Here is a 21,110-nt window from a genome sequence, read left to right as displayed (position 1 = left end):
GTCAGAGAGCGGGGGAGGGTAAAGTGACAGGCAGAGTAGTCAGAGAGCGCGGGAGGGTAAAGTGACAGGCAGAGTAGTCAGAGAGCGGGGGAGGGTAAAGTGACAGGCAGAGTAGTCAGAGAGCGGGGGAGGGTAAAGTGACAGGCAGAGTAGTCAGAGAGCGGGGTAGGGTAAAGTGACAGGCAGAGTAGTCAGAGAGCGGGGGAGGGTAAAGTGACAGGCAGAGTAGTCAGAGAGCAGGGGAGGGTAAAGTGACAGGCAGAGGAGTCAGAGAGCGGGGGAGGGTAAAGTGAAAGGCAGAGGAGTCAGAGAGCGGGGGAAGGTAATATGACAGGCAGAGTAGTCAGAGAGCGGGGGAGGGTAAAGTGAAAGGCAGAGGAGTCAGAGAGCGGGGGAAGGTAAAGTGACAGGCAGAGTAGTCAGAGAGCAGGGGAGGGTAAAGTGACAGGCAGAGTAGTCAGAGAGCGGGGAGGGTAATGTGACAGGCAGTCTAGTCAGAGAGCGGGGGAGGGTAAAGTGACAGGCAGAGTAGTCAGAGAGCGGGGGAGGGTAAAGTGACAGGCAGAGGAGTCAGAGAGCGGGGGAGGGTAAAGTGACAGGCAGAGGAGTCAGAGAGCGGGGAGGGTAAAGTGACAGGCAGAGGAGTCAGAGAGCGGGGGAGGGTAAAGTGACAGGCAGAGTAGTCAGAGAGCGGGGGAGGGTAAAGTGACAGGCAGAGGAGTCAGAGAGCGGGGGAGGGTAAAGTGACAGGCAGAGTAGTCAGAGAGCGGGGGAGGGTAATGTGACAGGCAGAGTAGTCAGAGAGCGGGGAGGGTAAAGTGACAGGCAGAGTAGTCAGAGAGCGGGGGAGGGTAAAGTGACAGGCAGAGTAGTCAGAGAGCGGGGGAGGGTAATGTGACAGGCAGAGTAGTCAGAGAGCGGGGGAGGGTAAAGTGACAGGCAGAGTAGTCAGAGAGCGGGGGAGGGTAAAGTGACAGTCAGAGAGCGGGGGAGGGTAAAGTGACAGGCAGAGTAGTCAGAGAGCGGGGGAGGGTAAAGTGACAGGCAGAGTAGTCAGAGAGCGGGGGAGGGTAAAGTGACAGTCAGAGAGCGGGGGAGGGTAAAGTGACAGGCAGAGTAGTCAGAGAGCGGGGGAGGGTAAAGTGACAGGCAGAGTAGTCAGAGAGCGGGGGAGGGTAAAGTGACAGGCAGAGTAGTCAGAGAGCGGGGGAGGGTAAAGTGACAGGCAGAGTAGTCAGAGAGCGGGGGAGGGTAAAGTGACAGGCAGAGGAGTCAGAGAGCGGGGTAGGGTAAAGTGACAGGCAGAGTAGTCAGAGAGCGGGGAGGGTAAAGTGACAGGCAGAGTAGTCAGAGAGCGGGGTAGGGTAAAGTGACAGGCAAAGTAGTCAGAGAGCGGGGGAGGGTAATGTGACAGGCAGAGTAGTCAGAGAGCGGGGGAGGGTAAAGTGACAGGCAAAGTAGTCAGAGAGCGGGGGAGGGTAATGTGACAGGCAGAGTAGTCAGAGAGCGGGGGAGTGTAAAGTGACAGGCAGAGGAGTCAGAGAGCAGGGGAGGGTAAAGTGACAGGCAGAGTAGTCAGAGAGCTGGGGAGGGTAAAGTGACAGGCAGAGTAGTCAGAGAGCGGGGGAGGGTAATGTGACAGGCAGAGGAGTCAGAGAGCGGGGGAGGGTAAAGTGACAGGCAGAGTAGTCAGAGAGCGGGGGAGGGTAAAGTGACAGGCAGAGGAGTCAGAGAGCGGGGGAGGGTAATGTGACAGGCAGAGGAGTCAGAGAGCGGGGGAGGGTAAAGTGACAGGCAGAGTAGTCAGAGAGCGGGGGAGGGTAATGTGACAGGCAGAGTAGTCAGAGAGCGGGGGAGGGTAAAGTGACAGGCAGAGTAGTCAGAGAGCGGGGGAGGGTAAAGTGACAGGCAGAGTAGTCAGAGAGCGGGGGAGGGTAAAGTGACAGGCAGAGGAGTCAGAGAGCGGGGGAGGGTAAAGTGACAGGCAGAGTAGTCAGAGAGCGGGGAGGGTAAAGTGACAGGCAGAGTAGTCAGAGAGCGGGGGAGGGTAAAGTGACAGGCAAAGTAGTCAGAGAGAGGGGGAGGGTAAAGTGACAGGCAGAGTAGTCAGAGAGAGGGGGAGGGTAAAGTGACAGGCAGAGTAGTCAGAGAGCGGGGGAGGGTAATGTGACAGGCAGAGTAGTCAGAGAGCGGGGGAGGGTAAAGTGACAGGCAGAGTAGTCAGAGAGCGGGGGAGGGTAATGTGACAGGCAGAGTAGTCAGAGAGCGGGGGAGGGTAAAGTGACAGGCAGAGTAGTCAGAGAGCGGGGGAGGGTAATGTGACAGGCAGAGTAGTAAGAGAGGGCGGGCACCAATAATAATGCCTGGTGGTGATAGTGATGATGATGGTAATAGTGATGATGAGGATGATGGTGGTGATGATACCCCCACACTGATGACTACTATTGGGGGGGGGGGGGTCAGGACACAGAGCTTCCATACGATGTGACAGCAGCCCCTCCCCCATACCCCCCGTTATCAGGAGCCGCCTTCGGAGGACCGCTGAGAGCCCAGATAAGGGGGGCCCGTTCTCCGCTCTCATCTTCCCCCTTATCTCTTCTTGTTCCACGAGTAACAATCAGATCCCTGTGTACAGAACGGGGGGGGGGCACCAATAATAAGGCCTGATGACATCATCAGAACAGATCTGAAGCACATGAAGGAGAAGGAGGGACAGACGGGGCCCCCATGAGACGTATGGATCCCGTACAGTGCTCGTATGCTGAACAGACAGCAGTGGCCCCCGGGGACCTCTACCACATAAGAGGACACGGTACATGGCGGGTGGGGGCCCTGTTGATTCCTTTGTGTTGGGGCCCTAGAGCCCCAGCCAAGATCACATTCTTACCGCTCCCCCATGACAGGTGCTGCAGCTGGTGCCAAGTTCTGCCAGACCCAGTGCCACCGGAGCGCCAGCGGTGGGCCGCATTACAGGGGAGACTTATTCATGTAACCGCGGGGGCGTGGCTTCATGACGCCGACTCCGAAAGATGGCGGCGAATAAGCTCAGGGAGCACCAGCGCCGGGTCCACCATTTATACCAGAATCCCTCAGTCAGTCAGGGGTTAACGTAACGCAGGATGAAGTGTTAAACCAGCGGTCACTGGTGGATTAGCTCCGCCCCTCTGGCACATGGCGGGGGCTGGGCGGTAACGTTATGTCTGAAGAGAAACAACAGAAGATTCCGGAGAAAGTGTCCAGAAATATCTGGATAAATATTTGCGCGCCGCCGCTACATCCACCGTGCACCCTGATCCTGGCGGGGGTCCAGCTCACCGCGGCTCACACGTGATGTCACGCCTTATGTATGCGCTGGAGAAAGTGCAGAACCCAGAGCATCCCCGGCCCAGAACCTGGCACATTACTGACCCAGAACCCAGAGCATCTCCGGCCCAGAACATGGAACATTCCTGACCCAGAACCCAGAGCATCCCCGGCCCAGAACATGGCACATTACTGACCCAGAACCCAGAGCATCTCCGGCCCAGAACATGGAACATTCCTGACCCAGAACCCAGAGCATCCCCGGCCCAGAACCTGGCACATTACTGACCCAGAACCCAGAGCATCCCCGGCCCAGAACCTGGCACATTACTGACCCAGAACCCAGAGCATCTCCGGCCCAGAACATGGAACATTCCTGACCCAGAACCCAGAGCATCCCCGGCCCAGAACCTGGCACATTACTGACCCAGAACCCAGAGCATCTCCGACCCAGAACATGGAACATTCCTGACCCAGAACCCAGAGCATCCCCGGCCCAGAACCTGGCACATTACTGACCCAGAACCCAGAGCATCCCCGGCCCAGAACCTGGCACATTACTGACCCAGAACCCAGAGCATCTCCGGCCCAGAACATGGAACATTCCTGACCCAGAACCCAGAGCATCCCCGGCCCAGAACATGGAACATTCCTGACCCAGAACCCAGAGCATCCCCGGCCCAGAACCTGGCACATTACTGACCCAGAACCCAGAGCATCTCCGGCCCAGAACATGGAACATTCCTGACCCAGAACCCAGAGCATCCCCAGCCCAGAACATGGAACATTCCTGACCCAGAACCCAGAGCATCCCCGGCCCAGAACATGGAACATTCCTGACCCAGAACCCAGAGCATCCCCGGCCCAGAACATGGAACATTCCTGACTCAGAACCCAGAGCATCCCCGGCCCAGAACATGGAACATTCCTGACCCAGAACCCAGAGCATCCCCGGCCCAGAACCTGGCACATTACTGACCCAGAACCCAGAGCATCTCCGGCCCAGAACATGTAACATTCCTGACCCAGAACCCAGAGCATCCCCGGCCCAGAACATGGAACATTCCTGACCCAGAACCCAGAGCATCCCCGGCCCAGAACATGGAACATTCCTGACCCAGAACCCAGAGCATCCCCGGCACATTACTGACCCAGAACCCAGAGCATCCCCGGCCCAGAACATGGAACATTCCTGACCCAGAACCCAGAGCATCCCCGGCCCAGAACATGGAACATTCCTGACCCAGAACCCAGAGCATCCCCGGCCCAGAACATGGAACATTCCTGACCCAGAACCCAGAGCATCCCCGGCCCAGAACATGGAACATTCCTGACCCAGAACCCAGAGCATCCCCGGCCCAGAACATGGAACATTCCTGACCCAGAACCCAGAGCATCTCCAACCCAGAACATGGAACACTCCTGACCCAGAACCCAGAACATCCCCGGCCCAGAACCTGGCACATTACTGACCCAGAACCCAGAGCATCTCCGGCCCAGAACCTGGAACATTCCTGACCCAGAACCTAGAGCATCTCCGGCCCAGAACCTGGCACGTTCCTGACCCAGAACCCAGAGCATCTCCGGCCCAGAACACGGAACATTCCTGACCCAGAACATCTCCGGCCCAGAACCTGGAACATTCCTGACCCAGAACCCAGAGCATCTCCGGCCTAGAACCTGGAACATTCCTGACCCAGAACCCAGAGCATCTCCGGCCCAGAACATAGAACATTCCTGACCCAGAGCCCAGAGGATCTCCAGCCCAGAACCCAGAGCATCTCTGGCCCAGAACCTGGAACATTCCTGACCCAGAACCCAGAGCATCTCCGGCCCAGAACCCAGAGCATCTCTGGCCCAGAACCTGGAACATTCCTGACCCAGAACCCAGAGCATCTCCGGCCCAGAACCCAGAGCATCTCTGGCCCAGAACACGGAACATTCCTGACCCAGAACATCTCCGGCCCAGAACATGGAACATTCCTGACCCAGAACCTTCCTGACCCAGAACCCAGAGCATCTCCGTCCCAGAACCTGGAACATTCCTGACCCAGAACCCAGAGCATCTCCGGCCCAGAACATAGAACATTCCTGACCCAGAGCCCAGAGGATCTCCAGCCCAGAACCCAGAGCATCTCTGGCCCAGAACCTGGAACATTCCTGACCCAGAACCCAGAGCATCTCCGGCCCAGAACCTGGAACATTCCCGACCCAGAACCTGGAACATTCCTGACCCAGAACCTGGAACATTCCTGACCCAGAACCTGGAACATTCCTGACCCAGAACCCAGAGCATCACCGGCCCAGAACCTGGCACATTACTGACCCAGAACCTAGAGCATCCCCGGCCCAGAACCAAGATCATCCCCAGCCCAGACGCGGTTCTTTGTGGCTCGCTGCAATAATTCTTTATTTCCCTATAAATCTGGAACGTTCACTATGGCAGCGCAGCGCCCAGAGCTCAGCCGCCGCGTACACCCCGTGTGCCGCCCGCCCTATGGAAGGACAGGAAGGCTGCCGTCTGGCTGTGGGTCTATACAGAACAAATGACGGCCACATCCTTCCTGCTCCTGTACCGACCGCACCCCACAGCCTCCAGGGAGGAAAACAAGAGTCTGCGATCCTAATCTCTCTCCTCCAGACCTGCAAGTAGAAAGAACATCAGGGTTGGGGACAAGGCGGCGGGCCGGGGGCAGGGACAAGGCGGCGGGCCGGGGGCAGGGACAAGGCGGCGGGCCGGGGGCAGGGACAAGGCGGCGGGCCGGGGGCATAGCGGTGGGGCAGGGATAGGGCAGCAGGCCGGGGGGCAGTGGGCCAGAGAAAATAGGCACATGGGCTGGAGGCAGGGGGCTGGGGAGAGTGGTCAGTAGGCCAAGGAAAGTGGGTCAGAGGCAGGGACAGGGCAGTGGGCCAGGAGCAGAGAAAAGGCTGTGGGCTGGGGGCAAGCACAAGGCAGTGGAGAGAGGGCAGTGGCCCAGGGAGGGACAGGACAGTGGGCCAGTGGCAGGGAGAAGGCAGTGAGGCAGGGACAAGGCAGCGGGCCAGGGAGAGAGGTCAGTGGGCCAAGGAAAGTGGGCCGGAGGCAGAGACATAGCAGCGGGCCAGGAGCAGAGAAAAGGCAGTGGGCCGGGGAGAGAGGTCAGTGGGAAAAGGTAAGTGGGCCGGAGGCAGGGATAGGGCAGTGGGCCAGGAGCAGAGAAAAGGCAGTGGGCCGGGGAGAGAGGGCAGTGGGCCAGAGGCAGGGACAGGGCAGTGGGCCGGGGTTACGGACAAGGCAGTGGGCCGGGACAGGGCAGTGGGCCGGGGTTACGGACAAGGCAGGGGGCCGGGGAGAGAGGGCAGCGGGCCGGGGTTACGGACAAGGCAGGGGGCCGGGGTTACGGACAAGGCAGTGGGCAAGGACAGGGCAGGGGGCCGGGGTTACGGACAAGGCAGTGGGCCGGGGACAGAGGGTAGCGGGCCGGGGTTACGGACAAGGCAGTGGGCCGGGGACAGAGGGCAGCGGGCCGGGGTTACGGACAAGGCAGTGGGCCGGGGAGAGAGGGCAGCAGGCCGGGGTTACGGACAAGGCAGTGGGCAGGGACAGGGCAGGGGGCCGGGGTTACGGACAAGGCCGTGGGCAGGGACAGGGCAGGGGGCCGGGGTTACGGACAAGGCAGTGGGCAAGGACAGGGCAGGGGGCCAGGGTTACGGACAAGGCAGTGGGCAGGGACAGGGCAGCGGGCCGGACAGCACATGAGTCGGGATATATGGGGGGCAGGTGAACAGAGGGTCTCCATATAACCTCGGGCCATTACAGTGAACACAGGACATAAGGCTCAAGGGAGGTGAAAGCTGGACCCATGGAGCAGTGGTGCCCCCTGCTGGGCACTGACATGTAATACAGCATCAGGTCTGGATGATGAAGGCGGCACGCAAGATCACACGCGGCAGAGGATTCTGCGTCCGGCCATTCATCGTATGGCGTCTCCAGAAATCCCTGTGCTTGTCACCAAAAAACAATCTCTGCAACAAATGTGCGTGAGCGCCCCCCACAGGGCAGACGCTGGAGCCTCCCAGTGTAAAGCCAGCAAAATACCAAAGAATTGGAATCAGGCAGAGGAGGGCAGCGGGGGGAGGGGCAACCCAGGATACAATGTAGCACTGGGACTCAGGGATACAAAGTTGTAATATCCAGCCCCGCCCCTTCCTCCAGGGTCTGCCAATCACCAGGAAAGCCCGGAGGTTCTTACCCGGATCCAGGTGAGTGAAGGAGCCGATGACAAAGTCCAGGGTAGAGACAGCGAGCAAGAAGAGCAGCAGCAGCTGCAGCCTGATGATCCACTTCACTCCAGCCAGATTGATGCCCAGCAGCGCCAGCAGCACGGCCAGCGAGATGCCCCGCACCGCCCATGTGCTCTGCAGGTGCAGGAGGTCAGAAATGGACTCTGCAAAGCCGGTGATATACATGGCGCCCGCAACACACTGCACAGAAAGTGGAGAGACTCTTAGATTGTAAGCTCTGGTGTCTCGCTGCCCCATGTAACCTCAGGTGGGCACTTACCTGGCCGAATATATAGAGAAGACCAACTGTGCCCCCAACTTTCCCCCCCAGGACAGTGGAAATCATGGAGTAGACGCCACCGGTGCCGATGCTGCATCTCTCACACACTCCGATACCGGATAAGACGGTGACCAGAGCCACGAGGATGACGATGGACACCAGGAGGACCCCCAGCAGGACCCCCGTGTTACCCTGAGGGAAGAGAGAGTGTCACCACACCGCACAGGCCAATCACCTGCCTGAGAGGTTGTCACAGCCCCGCCCCCTGCTGATGACATCACGGTAGTTGAGTCCTGTCCTCAGTTTTTTGGAAGGTCGTGACCTGTGAACATCACTCACCACGAGCCATCCGGTGCGGAGAAATAAAACCACGCCAAATATATTGATCATACACGAGGTGAAGACGCCGTCCCAGGTGCCGAACAGAACCGGCTCCCAGACGAAGAGCTGGATCTTCCACCACGGCTGCGACTGCAACTGGGAGACCTGAAATGATCCAAACAAGAGTCACATGAAGCGCACGGCCCAGCTACGCGGGAGCAGCGACACCCCGGGGTGCGAGAGCATGGACAACCACCCACCTGGGCATCCTCATGGAACAGGTCAGTGACATTACCGCCTACAGTCGCATCTCTGTCCGGGGGAGCACCGCCGATATTACCGTTCATGTCTGCGATGATGTCACCTGTGAAGGGTCAGCTGACAGGAGCGGCCGCGCCAAAGGCTTCCCTTCTGCATCGCGACACCTTGAGAAAGACGAGAGAAAAAAATCCCTATAAAAGAGAGGCAGAAGTCACATGACCAACGGCGGGGCCCGGTCACATGACAGCATCCTCCTATGGCAAATGGGAGAAATTTGGAGGCAGCTCTGGATGTGAATGGAGACAACTGGAAGTCAAAACCAGTACAAGATGAGTAAATCGGGGTCACACAGCAAGAAACGCAAAGTTTCAGGGTTGTTGGAGGTCCTGCCATTTATTACAGCGCCCCCCGCACCGTCCATGGCCGTCTCTGGTATCACAGCTCAGTCGCTTGGGTACATTTCTGGATCAACCTTTGCATCTAGAAATGTCCTGCAACTTTCTAGACTTCATGTTTCATGTCCTCGTCATTTTCAAGATCCCTGCTTGCTTTAGATAAATGGAAACATTTCCGCTAACATCCACAGCTGGGACCCAATCATGTCACTGGGTACACAGAAGATTGGGGTCCGCACAGTGGACGGGCACCTGCACAGAGGATGGGGGTCCACATAAAAGATTTGGGTCCGCACAGTGGACGGGCACCTGCACAGAGGATGGGGGTCCTCACAGTGGACAGACACCTGCACAGAGGATGGGGGTCCTCACAGTGGACAGACACCTGCACAGAGGATGGGGGTCCTCACAGTGGACAGACACCTGCACAGAGGATGGGGGTCCTCACAGTGGACGGGCACCTGCACAGAGGATGGGGGTCCTCACAGTGGACGGGCACCTGCACAGAGGATGGGGGTCCTCACAGTGGACGGGCACCTGCACAGAGGATGGGGGTCCTCACAGTGGACGGGCACCTGCACAGAGGATGGGGGTCCTCACAGTGGACGGGCACCTGCACAGAGGATGGGGGTCCTCACAGTGGACGGGCACCTGCACAGAGGATGGGGGTCCTCACAGTGGACGGGCACCTGCACAGAGGATGGGGGTCCTCACAGTGGACGGGCACCTGCACAGAGGATGGGGGTCCTCACAGTGGACGGGCACCTGCACAGAGGATAGGGGTCCTCACAGTGGACGGGCACCTGCACAGAGGATAGGGGTCCTCACAGTGGACGGGCACCTGCACAGAGGATGGGGGTCCTCACAGTGGACGGGCACCTGCACAGAGGATGGGGGTCCGCACAGTGGACGGGCACCTGCACAGAGGATGGGGGTCCTCACAGTGGACGGGCACCTGCACAGAGGATGGGGGTCCTCACAGTGGACGGGCACCTGCACAGAGGATGGGGGTCCTCACAGTGGACGGGCACCTGCACAGAGGATGGGGGTCCTCACAGTGGACGGGCACCTGCACAGAGGATGGGGGTCCTCACAGTGGACGGGCACCTGCACAGAGGATGGGGGTCCTCACAGTGGACGGGCACCTGCACAGAGGATGGGGGTCCTCACAGTGGACGGGCACCTGCACAGAGGATGGGGGTCCTCACAGTGGACGGGCACCTGCACAGAGGATGGGGGTCCTCACAGTGGACGGGCACCTGCACAGAGGATGGGGGTCCTCACAGTGGACGGGCACCTGCACAGAGGATGGGGGTCCTCACAGTGGACGGGCACCTGCACAGAGGATGGGGGTCCTCACAGTGGACGGGCACCTGCACAGAGGATGGGGGTCCTCACAGTGGACGGGCACCTGCACAGAGGATGGGGGTCCTCACAGTGGACGGGCACCTGCACAGAGGATGGGGGTCCTCACAGTGGACGGGCACCTGCACAGAGGATGGGGGTCCTCACAGTGGACGGGCACCTGCACAGAGGATGGGGGTCCTCACAGTGGACGGGCACCTGCACAGAGGATGGGGGTCCTCACAGTGGACGGGCACCTGCACAGAGGATGGGGGTCCTCACAGTGGACGGGCACCTGCACAGAGGATGGGGGTCCGCACAAAGGATTGGGGTCCACACAGTGAACGGGCACCTGCACAGAGGATGGGGGTCCGCACAGTGGACGGGCACCTGCACAGAGGACGGGCACCTGCACAGAGGATGGGGGTCCTCACAGTGGACGGGCGCCTGCACAGAGGATGGGGGTCCGCACAGTGGACGGGCACCTGCATAGAGGATAGGGGTCCTCACAGTGGACAGGCACCTGCACAGAGGATGGGGGTCCGCACAGTGGACAGGCACCTGCACAGAGGATGGGGGTCCGCACAGTGGACGGGCACCTGCACAGAGGATGGGGGTCCTCACAGTGGACGGGCACCTGCACAGACAATGGGGGTCCGCACAAAGGATTGGGGTCCACACAGTGAACGGGCACCTGCACAGAGGATGGGGGTCCTCACAGTGGACAGACACCTGCACAGAGGATGGGGGTCCGCACAGTGGACGGGCACCTGCACAGAGGATGGGGGTCCGCACAGTGGACGGGCACCTGCACAGAGGATGGGGGTCCGCACAGTGGATGGGGGTCCGCACAGTGGACGGGCACCTGCACAGAGGATGGGGGTCCGCACAGTGGACGGGCACCTGCACAGAGGATGGGGGTCCGCACAGTGGACGGGCACCTACACAGAGGATGGGGGTCCGCACAGTGGACGGGCACCTGCACAGAGGATGGGGGTCTGCACAGTGGACGGGCACCTGCACAGAGGATGGGGGTCCGCACAGTGGACGGGCACCTGCACAGAGGATGGGGGTCCGCACAGTGGATGGGGGTCCGCACAGTGGATGGGGGTCCGCACAGTGGACGGGCACCTGCACAGAGGACGGGCACCTGCACAGAGGATGGGGGTCCTCACAGTGGACGGGCGCCTGCACAGAGGACGGGGGTCCGCACAGTGGACGGGCACCTGCACAGAGGATGGGGGTCCGCACAGTGGACAGACACCTGCACAGAGGATGGGGGTCCGCACAGTGGATGGGCACCTGCACAGAGGATGGGGGTCCGCACAGTGGACGGGCACCTGCACAGAGGATGGGGGTCCGCACAGTGGACGGGCACCTGCACAGAGGATGGGGGTCCGCACAGTGGACGGGCACCTGCACAGAGGATGGGGGTCCGCACAGTGGACAGACACCTGCACAGAGGATGGGGGTCCGCACAGTGGACGGGCACCTGCACAGAGGATGGGGGTCCGCACAGTGGACGGGCACCTGCACAGAGGATGGGGGTCCTCACAGTGGACGGGCGCCTGCACAGAGGATGGGGGTCCGCACAGTGGACGGGCACCTGCACAGAGGATGGGGGTCCGCACAGTGGACGGGCACCTGCACAGAGGATGGGGGTCCGCACAGTGGACGGGCACCTGCACAGAGGATGGGGGTCCTCACAGAGATAGCGGGTAGGTGGCCCCTGGTGAGAAGGTTAATGGGTGGTGAGAACCCCACGGATAACGGTGAGGAGACGAGGAACCAGGGGCCCAGTGTGGCCCCACACACAGCCGCCATCTGTCACACCTGCCCGTCCCTTTGGTCGGCTGTTCATCCAGAGCTGCTCATTTTAAACACAAAGTGGATGAACGAAGCAACAGATTTATCGGACAGCAGTTCACACCGCGGGGGCGCGGCTACGTGGACGCAATATGGCGCAGAGTCGCTTCGCTCTGGTTCCTGTCTGAAATTTCAATTTCACAAACAAAATGGAAAATAATCTCGGATTTCCTGCTCCACAGAAACAGTTCTGACGTTAAATTAACCCTTTCAGGCTGAAGACTCAGTAGAATGAAATTCTGTCCTTGGTTTTCCATCTTAATCCATTTCTGGTGTCGGCTTAAAAAACTGCAGGTGCGACTCCTGTGCGGCACCTGTGCGACCCCTGTGCGACCCCTGTACGGCCCCTGTACGGCCCCTGTACGGCCCCTGTGCGGCCCCTGTGCGGCCCCTGTGCGGCCCCTGTGCGACCCCTGTGCGGCCCCTGTGCGGCACCTGTGCGACCCCTGTGCGGCTCCTGTGCGGCTCCTGTGCGGCCCCTGTGCGAGCCTCCAGGGTGACACGTATGTCAGCACAGGTGACGCCCCTCCCCGTGAGGCCACCGTCAGCTGCACCTCTCTGCAGGGTCACAAACTACATGGAGATGTCACCTGCTGGCATGAGGCGCGGAAGGGGTTAACATTAGCAAACCTCCAAGCAGGTGAATCAGGCACCACCCGAGCTCCGCTTCCTCCTTGTATCCGGGAGAACTCTGCCAGAGGCCGCAGGAGCCTCACCTGCAAACACAACCGCGCTGCCCAAAACACCACATCCAGACCGCATGTCATCACTGTAACTCCCAAAATACATTCTGCTCCTCACTTAATACTTGTCGCAGCTGAAGGTTTGTTTCAGTGTTTCCAGTCTGAAAATCCTATGTGCCGTGAACAAAGCAGCAGCACAAATCTCCCACCGGTCCGGATAATCTATAACCAAGTGTCAGTGCAGACAAGAGATCAACCTGCAGTCTATACCGTATGTCACAGAGGATGGTCTACACTGGGTGCAACTGTAACAAACCCTAAGCAGTGAGAAGTAGTATAAAATATTAGAAGCACATAATGCATAAAAAAGAGGTTCCTAAACATTAAGCAGAAATCGTGACAACTGTGAGCAAATTATATAGTTGCATAAAGGTCCCTTATATACAATGATATAACTGCTATAATACTGCCTCCTATGTACAAGAATATAACTACTATAATACTGCTCCTATGTACAAGAATATAACTACTATAATACTGCTCCTATGTACAAGAATATAACTACTATAATACTGCCCCTATGTACAATGATATAACTGCTATAATACTGCTCCCTATGTACAAGAATATAACTACTATAATACTGCTCCTATGCACAAGAATATAACTACTATAATACTGCCTCCTATGTACAAGAATATAACTACTATAATACTGCTCCTATGCACAAGAATATAACTACTATAATACTGCCTCCTATGTACAAGAATATAACTACTATAATACTGCTCCTATGCACAAGAATATAACTACTATAATACTGCTCCTATGTACAAGAATATAACTACTATAATACTGCCTCCTATGTACAAGAATATAACTTCTATAATACTGCTCCTATGTACAAGAATATAACTACTATAATACTGCCTCCTATGTACAAGAATATAACTTCTATAATACTGCTCCTATGAACAAGAATATAACTACCATAATACTGCCTCCTACAGACGTGGACAAAATTGTTGGTACCCTTTGGTCAATGAAAGAAAAAGTCACAATGGTCACAGAAATAACTTTAATCTGACAAAAGTAATAATAAATTAAAATTCTATAAATGTTAACCAATGAAAGTCAGACATTGTTTTTCAACCATGCTTCAACAGAATTATGTAAAAAAATAAACTCATGAAACAGGCATGGACAAAAATGATGGTACCCCTAGAAAACACAGAACATAATGTGACCAAAGGGACATGTTAATTCAAGGTGTGTCCACTAATTAGCATCACAGGTGTCTACAACCTTGTAATCAGCCATTGGGCCTATATATATGGCTCCAGGTAATCACTGTGTTGTTTGGTGATATGGTGTGTACCACACTCGACATGGACCAGAGGAAGCAAAGGAAAGAGCTGTCTCAAGAGATCAGAAAGAAAATTATAGACAAGCATGTTAAAGGTAAAGGCTATAAGACCATCTCCAAGCAACTAGATGTTCCTGTGAGTACAGTTGCACATATTATTCATAAGTTTAAGATCCATGGGACTGTAGCCAACCTCCCTGGACGTGGCCGCAGGAGGAAAATTGATGACAAATCTAAGAGACGGATAATCCGAATGGTAACAAAAGAGCCTAGAAAGACTTCTAAAGAGATTCAAGGTGAACTTCATGCTCAAGGAACATCAGTGTCAGATCGCACCATCCGTCGTTGTTTGAGCCAAAGTGGACTACATGGGAGACGACCAAGGAGGACACCATTGTTGAAAACGAATCATAAAAAAGCAAGACTGGAATATGCCAAACTACATGTTGACAAGCCACAAAGCTTCTGGGAGAATGTCCTGTGGACAGATGAGACAAAAATCGAAGTTTTTGCCAAGGCACATCAGCTGTATGTTCACAGACGAAAAAATGAAGCATATCAAGAAAAGAACACTGTCCCTACTGTGAAACATGGAGGAGGCTCTGTTATGTTCTGGGGCTGCTTTGCTGCGTCTGGCACAGGGTGTCTTGAATCTGTGCAGGGTACAATGAAATCTCAAGACTATCAAGGAATTCTAGAGAGAAATGTACTAGCCAGTGTCAGAAAGCTTGGTCTCAGTCGCAGGTCATGGGTCTTGCAACAGGACAATGACCCAAAACACACCGCTAAAAACACCCAAGAATGGCTAAGAGGAAAAAATTGGACTATTCTAAAGTGGCCTTCTATGAGCCCTGACCTCAATCCTATTGAGCATCTTTGGAAGGAGCTGAAACATGCAGTCTGGAAAAGGCACCCTTCAAACCGGACACAACTGGAGCAGTTTGCTCATGAGGAGTGGGCCAAAATACCTGCTGAGAGGTGCAGATGTCTCATTGACAGTTACAGGAAGCGTTTGATTGCAGTGATTGCCTCAAAAGGTTGCGCAACAAAATATTAAGTTAGGGGTACCATCATTTTGTCCATGCCTGTTTCATGAGTTTATTTTTTTACATAATTCTGTTGAAGCATGGTTGAAAAACAATGTCTGACTTTCATTGGTTAACATTTATAGAATTTTAATTTATTATTACTTTTGTCAGATTAAAGTTATTTCTGTGACCATTGTGACTTTTTCTTTCATTGACCAAAGGGTACCAACAATTTTGTCCACGTCTGTATGTACAAGAATATAACTGCTATAATACTGCTCCTATGTACAAGAATATAACTACTATAATACTGCTCCTATGTACAATGATATAACTGCTATAATACTGCCTCCTATGTACAATGATCTACTACTATAATACTGCTCCTATGTACAGGAATATAACTATTATAATACTGCTCCTAGTGACAAGAATATAACGACTATAATACTGCTCCTATGTACAAAGAATATAACTACTATAATACTGCTCCTATATACAAGAATATTACTACTATAATACTGCTCCTATATACAAGTGTATAACTACTATAATACTGCCTCCTATGTACAATGATATAACTGCTATAATACTGCTTCCTATGTACAAGAATATAACTACTATAATACTGCTCCTATGTACAAGAATATAACTACTATAATACTGCTCCTATGTACAAGAATATAACTACTATAATACTGCTCCTATATACAAGAATATAACTACTATAATACTGCCTCCTATGTACAATGATATACTGCTATAATACTGCTCCTATGTACAGGAATATAACTACTATAATACTGCTCCTATGTACAAGAATATAACTACTATAATACTGCTCCTATGTACAAGAATATAACTACTATAATACTGCTCCTATGTACAGGAATATAACTACTATAATACTGCCTCCTATGTACAGAATATAACTGACTATAATACTGCCTCCTATGTACAGGAATATAACTACTATAATACTGCCTCCTATGTACAGGAATAGAACTACTATAATACTGCCTCCTATGTACAGGAATATAACTACTATAATACTGCCTCCTATGTACAAGAATATAACTACTATAATACTGCCTCCTATGTACAAGAATATAACTACTATAATACTGCCTCCTATGTACAAGAATATAACTACTATAATACTGCCTCCTATGTACAAGAATATAACTACTATAATACTGCCTCCTATGTACAAGAATATAACTACTATAATACTGCTCCTATGTACAGAATATAAACTACTATAATACTGCTCCTATGTACAAAGAATATAACTACTATAATACTGCCTCCATGACAAGAATATAACTACTGACTGCTACCTATGTACAGGAATATAACTACTATAATACTGCTCCTATGTACAAGAATATAACTACTATAATACTGCCTCCTATGTACAGGAATATACTACTATAATACTGCTCCTATGTACAAGGATATAACTACTATAATACTGCTCCTATGTACAGAATATAACTACTATAATACTGCCTCCTATGTACAGGAATATAACTACTATAATACTGTCTCCTATGTACAGGATATAACTACTATAATACTGCCTCCTATGTACAAGATATAACTACTATAATACTGCTCCTAATGTACAAGAATATAACTACTATAATACTGCTCCTATGTACAGAATATAACTACTATAATACTGCCCCTATGTACAGGAATATAACTACTATAATACTGCGCCTATGTACAAGAATATAACTACTATAATACTGCCCCTATGTACAAGGTATATAACTACTATTAAGTACTTGCTCCTATGTACAAGAATATACTACTATATACTGTCTCCTATGTAGCAAGAATATAACTACTATAAGAACTGTGCCGTCTATTGATACAAGAATATAACTACTATAATACTGCTCCTGTGTACAAGAATATAACTACTATAATAACGGCCTCCTATATACAAGAATATAACTACTATATACTTGCTCCTATGTACAAGAATATAACTACTAGAATAACTGCCTCCTATGTACAGGAATAATACTGCTATAATACTGCTCCTATGTACAAGAATAGAAACTACTATAATACTGCCTCCTATGGTACAGGAATATACTGCTATAATACTGCTCCTCCTATGTACAAGGAATATAACTAACTATAATACTGCCTCCTATGTACAAGACTATAACTATCTATAATACGGCCTCTATATACAAGAATATAACTACTAAATTTACCCTTACAAGAAATAACTACTAGAAGACTGCCTCCTATGTAACAAGGAAATATAACTAGCTATAATACTGCCTCCTATGTACAAGGAATTATAACTAGGCTATAATTACTGCTCCTATGTACAAGAATATAACTACTATAATACTGCTCCTATGTACAAGAATAATATACTACTATAATACTGCCCTATGTACAAGAATATAACTACTATAATACTGCCCCTATGTACAAGATATAACTACTATAATACTGCTCCTATGTACAAGAATAACTACTATAATACTGCTCCTATGTACAAGAATATAACTACTATAATACTGCTCCTATGTACAAGAATATAACTACTATAATACTGCTCCTATGTACAAGAATATAAACTATAATACTGCCTCCTATACAAGAATATAACTACTATAATAGCTGCTCCTATGTACAAGAATATAACTACTATAATACTGCCCTATGTACAGAATATAACTACTATAATACTGCCTATGTACAAGAATATAACTACTATAATACTGCCTCCTATGTACAGAATATAACTATAATACTGCTCCTATGTACAAGAATATAACTACTATAATACTGCCTCCTATGTACAAGAATATAACTACTATATACTGCTCCTATGTACAAGAATATAACTACTATAATACTGCCTCCTATGTACAGAATATAACTACTATAATACTGCTCCTATGTACAAGAATATAACTACTAATACTGCTCCTATGTACAAGAATATAACTACTATACATACTGCCTCCTATGTACAAGAATATAACTACTATAATACTGCTCCTAATGTACAAGAATATAACTACTATAATACTGCATCCTATGTAAAAGAATATAACTACTATAATACTGCTCCTATGTACAAGAATATAACTACTATATACTGCTCCTATGTACAGAATATAACTACTATAATACTGCTCCTATGTACAAGGATATAACTACTATAATACTGCTCCTATGTACAAGAATATAACTACTATAATACTGCCTCCTATGTACAGGAATATAACTACTATAATACTGCTCCTATGTACAAGAATATAACTACTATAATACTGCCTCCTATGTACAAGAATATAACTACTATAATACTGCTCCTATGTACAAGAATATAACTACTATAATACTGCTCCTGCCTCCTATGTACAAGGAATATAACTAGCTATAATACTGCTCCTATGTACAAGAATATAACTACTATAATACTGCCTCCTATGTACAAGAATATAACTACTATAATACTGCCTCCTAGTACAAGAATATAACTACTATAATACTGCTCCTATGTACAAGAATATAACTACTATAATACTGCCTCCTATGTACAGGAATATAACTACTATAACTACTGCTCCTATGTACAAGAATATAACTACTATAATACTGCATCCTATGTACAAGGAATATAACTACTATAATACTGCTCCTATGTACAAGGAATATAACTACTATAATACTGCTCCTATGTACAGAATATAACTACTATAATACTGCCTCCTATGTACAAGGAATATAACTACTATAATACTGCTCCTATGTACAGAATATAACTACTATAATACTGCCTCCTATGTACAAGGAATATAACTACTATAATACTGCCTCCTATGTACAAGGAATATAACTACTATAATACTGCTCCTATGTACAAGAATATAACTACTATAATACTGCCTCCTATGTACAGGAATATAACTACTATAATACTGCTCCTATGTACAAGAATAAACTACTATAATACTGCCTCCTATGTACAAGTAATATAACTACTATAATACTGCTCCTATTACAAGAATATAACTACTATAATACTGCTCCTATGTACAAGAATATAACTACTATAATACTGCTCCTATGTACAAGAATATAACTACTATATACTGCCCCTATGTACAAGATATAAACTACTATAATACTGCTCCTATGTACAAGAATATAACTACTATAATACTGCTCCTATGTACAAGAATATAACTACTATAATACTGCCTCCTATGTACAAGAATATAACTACTATAATACTGCTCCTATGTACAAGAATATAACTACTATAATACTGCCTCCTATGTACAAGAATATAACTACTATAATACTGCCTCCTATGTACAAGAATATAACTACTATAATACTGCCTCCTATGTACAAGAATATAACTACTATAATACTGCCTCCTATGTACAAGAATATAACTACTATAATACTGCTCCTATGTACAAGAATATAACTACTATAATACTGCCTCCTATGTACAAGAATATAACTGCTATAATACTGCCTCCTATGTACAAGAATATAACTACTATAATACTGCTCCTATGTACAAGAATATAACTACTATAATACTGCCTCCTATGTACAAGAATATAACTACTATAATACTGCTCCTATGTACAAGATATAACTACTATAATACTGCTCCTATGTACAAGAATATAACTACTATAATACTGCTCCTATGTACAAGAATATAACTACTATAATACTGCTCCTATGTACAAGAATATAACTACTATAATACTGCTCCTATGTACAAGAATATAACTACTATAATACTGCTCCTATGTACAAGAATATAACTACTATAATACTGCTCCTATGTACAAGAATATAACTACTATAATACTGCTCCTATGTACAAGAATATAACTACTATAATACTGCTCCTATGTACAAGAATATAACTACTATAATACTGCTCCTATGTACAAGAATATAACTACTATAATACCTCCTATGTACAAGAATATAACTACTATAATACTGCTCCTATGTACAAGAATATAACTACTATAATACTGCCTATGTACAAGAATATAACTACTATAATACTGCTCCTATGTACAAGAATATAACTATAATACTGCTCCTATGTACAAGAATATAACTACTATAATACTGCTCCTATGTACAGGAATATAACTACTATAATACTGCTCCTATGTACAGGAATATAACTACTATAATACTGCTCTCTGTATTTGTATACAGTCTGTACATATGACGTCACACGTGTGCATACAGTCTGTATATATGACGTCGCAGGTGTGCACAGTACATACCGCGGTGCCTACAGGTAGATGGTCACCCTCCGCAGCAGTTTGCCGGGTGTCTCGCCCTCTCAGCAGGTCGGTGTCCCGGGATCTCCGTCACCTGAGCCACGTGTTCCTGTCCGGCTCCTCCCCCAGGTAAGTCGCCCGCACACCCGGCGCCCTTCTCTGCCGGGATTGTATGGAGAGCAGGTGACTGGTAATCACACCCGGGCACAGACAGAACACCCGCGGGTGAGAAGAGCGCCACAGGCAGGAGCCGGGACTGGGGGAAACGCACCGGGCCCTGGGGAGGCAGCTCGGCCGTGTTCACACTGCACCCGGTTCTCTTCCTGTGATTGGGCGGTTTCTTGCTTCACGTGTATGGGGCGGGATGTCCTGCAGTGTGTGAACATAGCCTGAAGATAACGCAGCGGTCGTGTTCCCACAGATGATGCTCGTTACAATGTATCGGATACAATCGTAACAAACCCTCAGCGGTGAGACAGGTGGCGCTTTCAGGTCTGACTGACGTCACAGCTGGGGGCGTGGCCCGGCTGAGCATGCACGTGTGTTCTGTAGTACAGGATGAGGCAGTGACTGATGACTGCAGGATCCGACTGCACAGGGATTGTTTGTAGTCTGTTACCATGGAGACGCTGGGGATTTTTTTTTTTACAAAGTTTTATTTATTTCAGATGCACTGAAGACCGAAGCC

The 21,110-nt window shown here is 50.3% G+C and overlaps 1 protein-coding gene across 2 annotated transcripts in view; it reads right to left on the bottom strand.

Moving 5' to 3' along the window:
* Positions 1-20,885, bottom strand: part of SLC12A8 (solute carrier family 12 member 8) — a 31,986-nt gene extending 11,101 nt beyond the window's left edge. Inside the window, exons 1-5 of one of the 2 annotated variants that reach the window (XM_044297560.1) lie at positions 20,426-20,885; positions 8,428-8,592; positions 8,186-8,332; positions 7,847-8,038; positions 7,536-7,767 (exon numbers count right to left, since the gene is read on the bottom strand). In XM_044297560.1, coding sequence (XP_044153495.1) covers positions 7,536-7,767; positions 7,847-8,038; positions 8,186-8,332; positions 8,428-8,514 — 658 coding nt within the window. In that variant the 5' untranslated portion in view covers positions 8,515-8,592; positions 20,426-20,885. Of the gene's footprint in view, positions 1-7,535; positions 7,768-7,846; positions 8,039-8,185; positions 8,333-8,427; positions 8,593-12,663; positions 12,956-20,425 lie in introns of those variants that run through there. The other variant, XM_044297561.1, reaches the window with a different exon arrangement.
* Positions 20,886-21,110: the final 225 nt, after the last annotated feature.

Source organism: Bufo gargarizans, chromosome 6, assembly GCF_014858855.1.
Source record: "Bufo gargarizans isolate SCDJY-AF-19 chromosome 6, ASM1485885v1, whole genome shotgun sequence".
In the NCBI taxonomy this organism is placed as follows: domain Eukaryota; kingdom Metazoa; phylum Chordata; class Amphibia; order Anura; family Bufonidae; genus Bufo; species Bufo gargarizans.
This window is presented reverse-complemented; position numbering and strand designations above follow the sequence as displayed.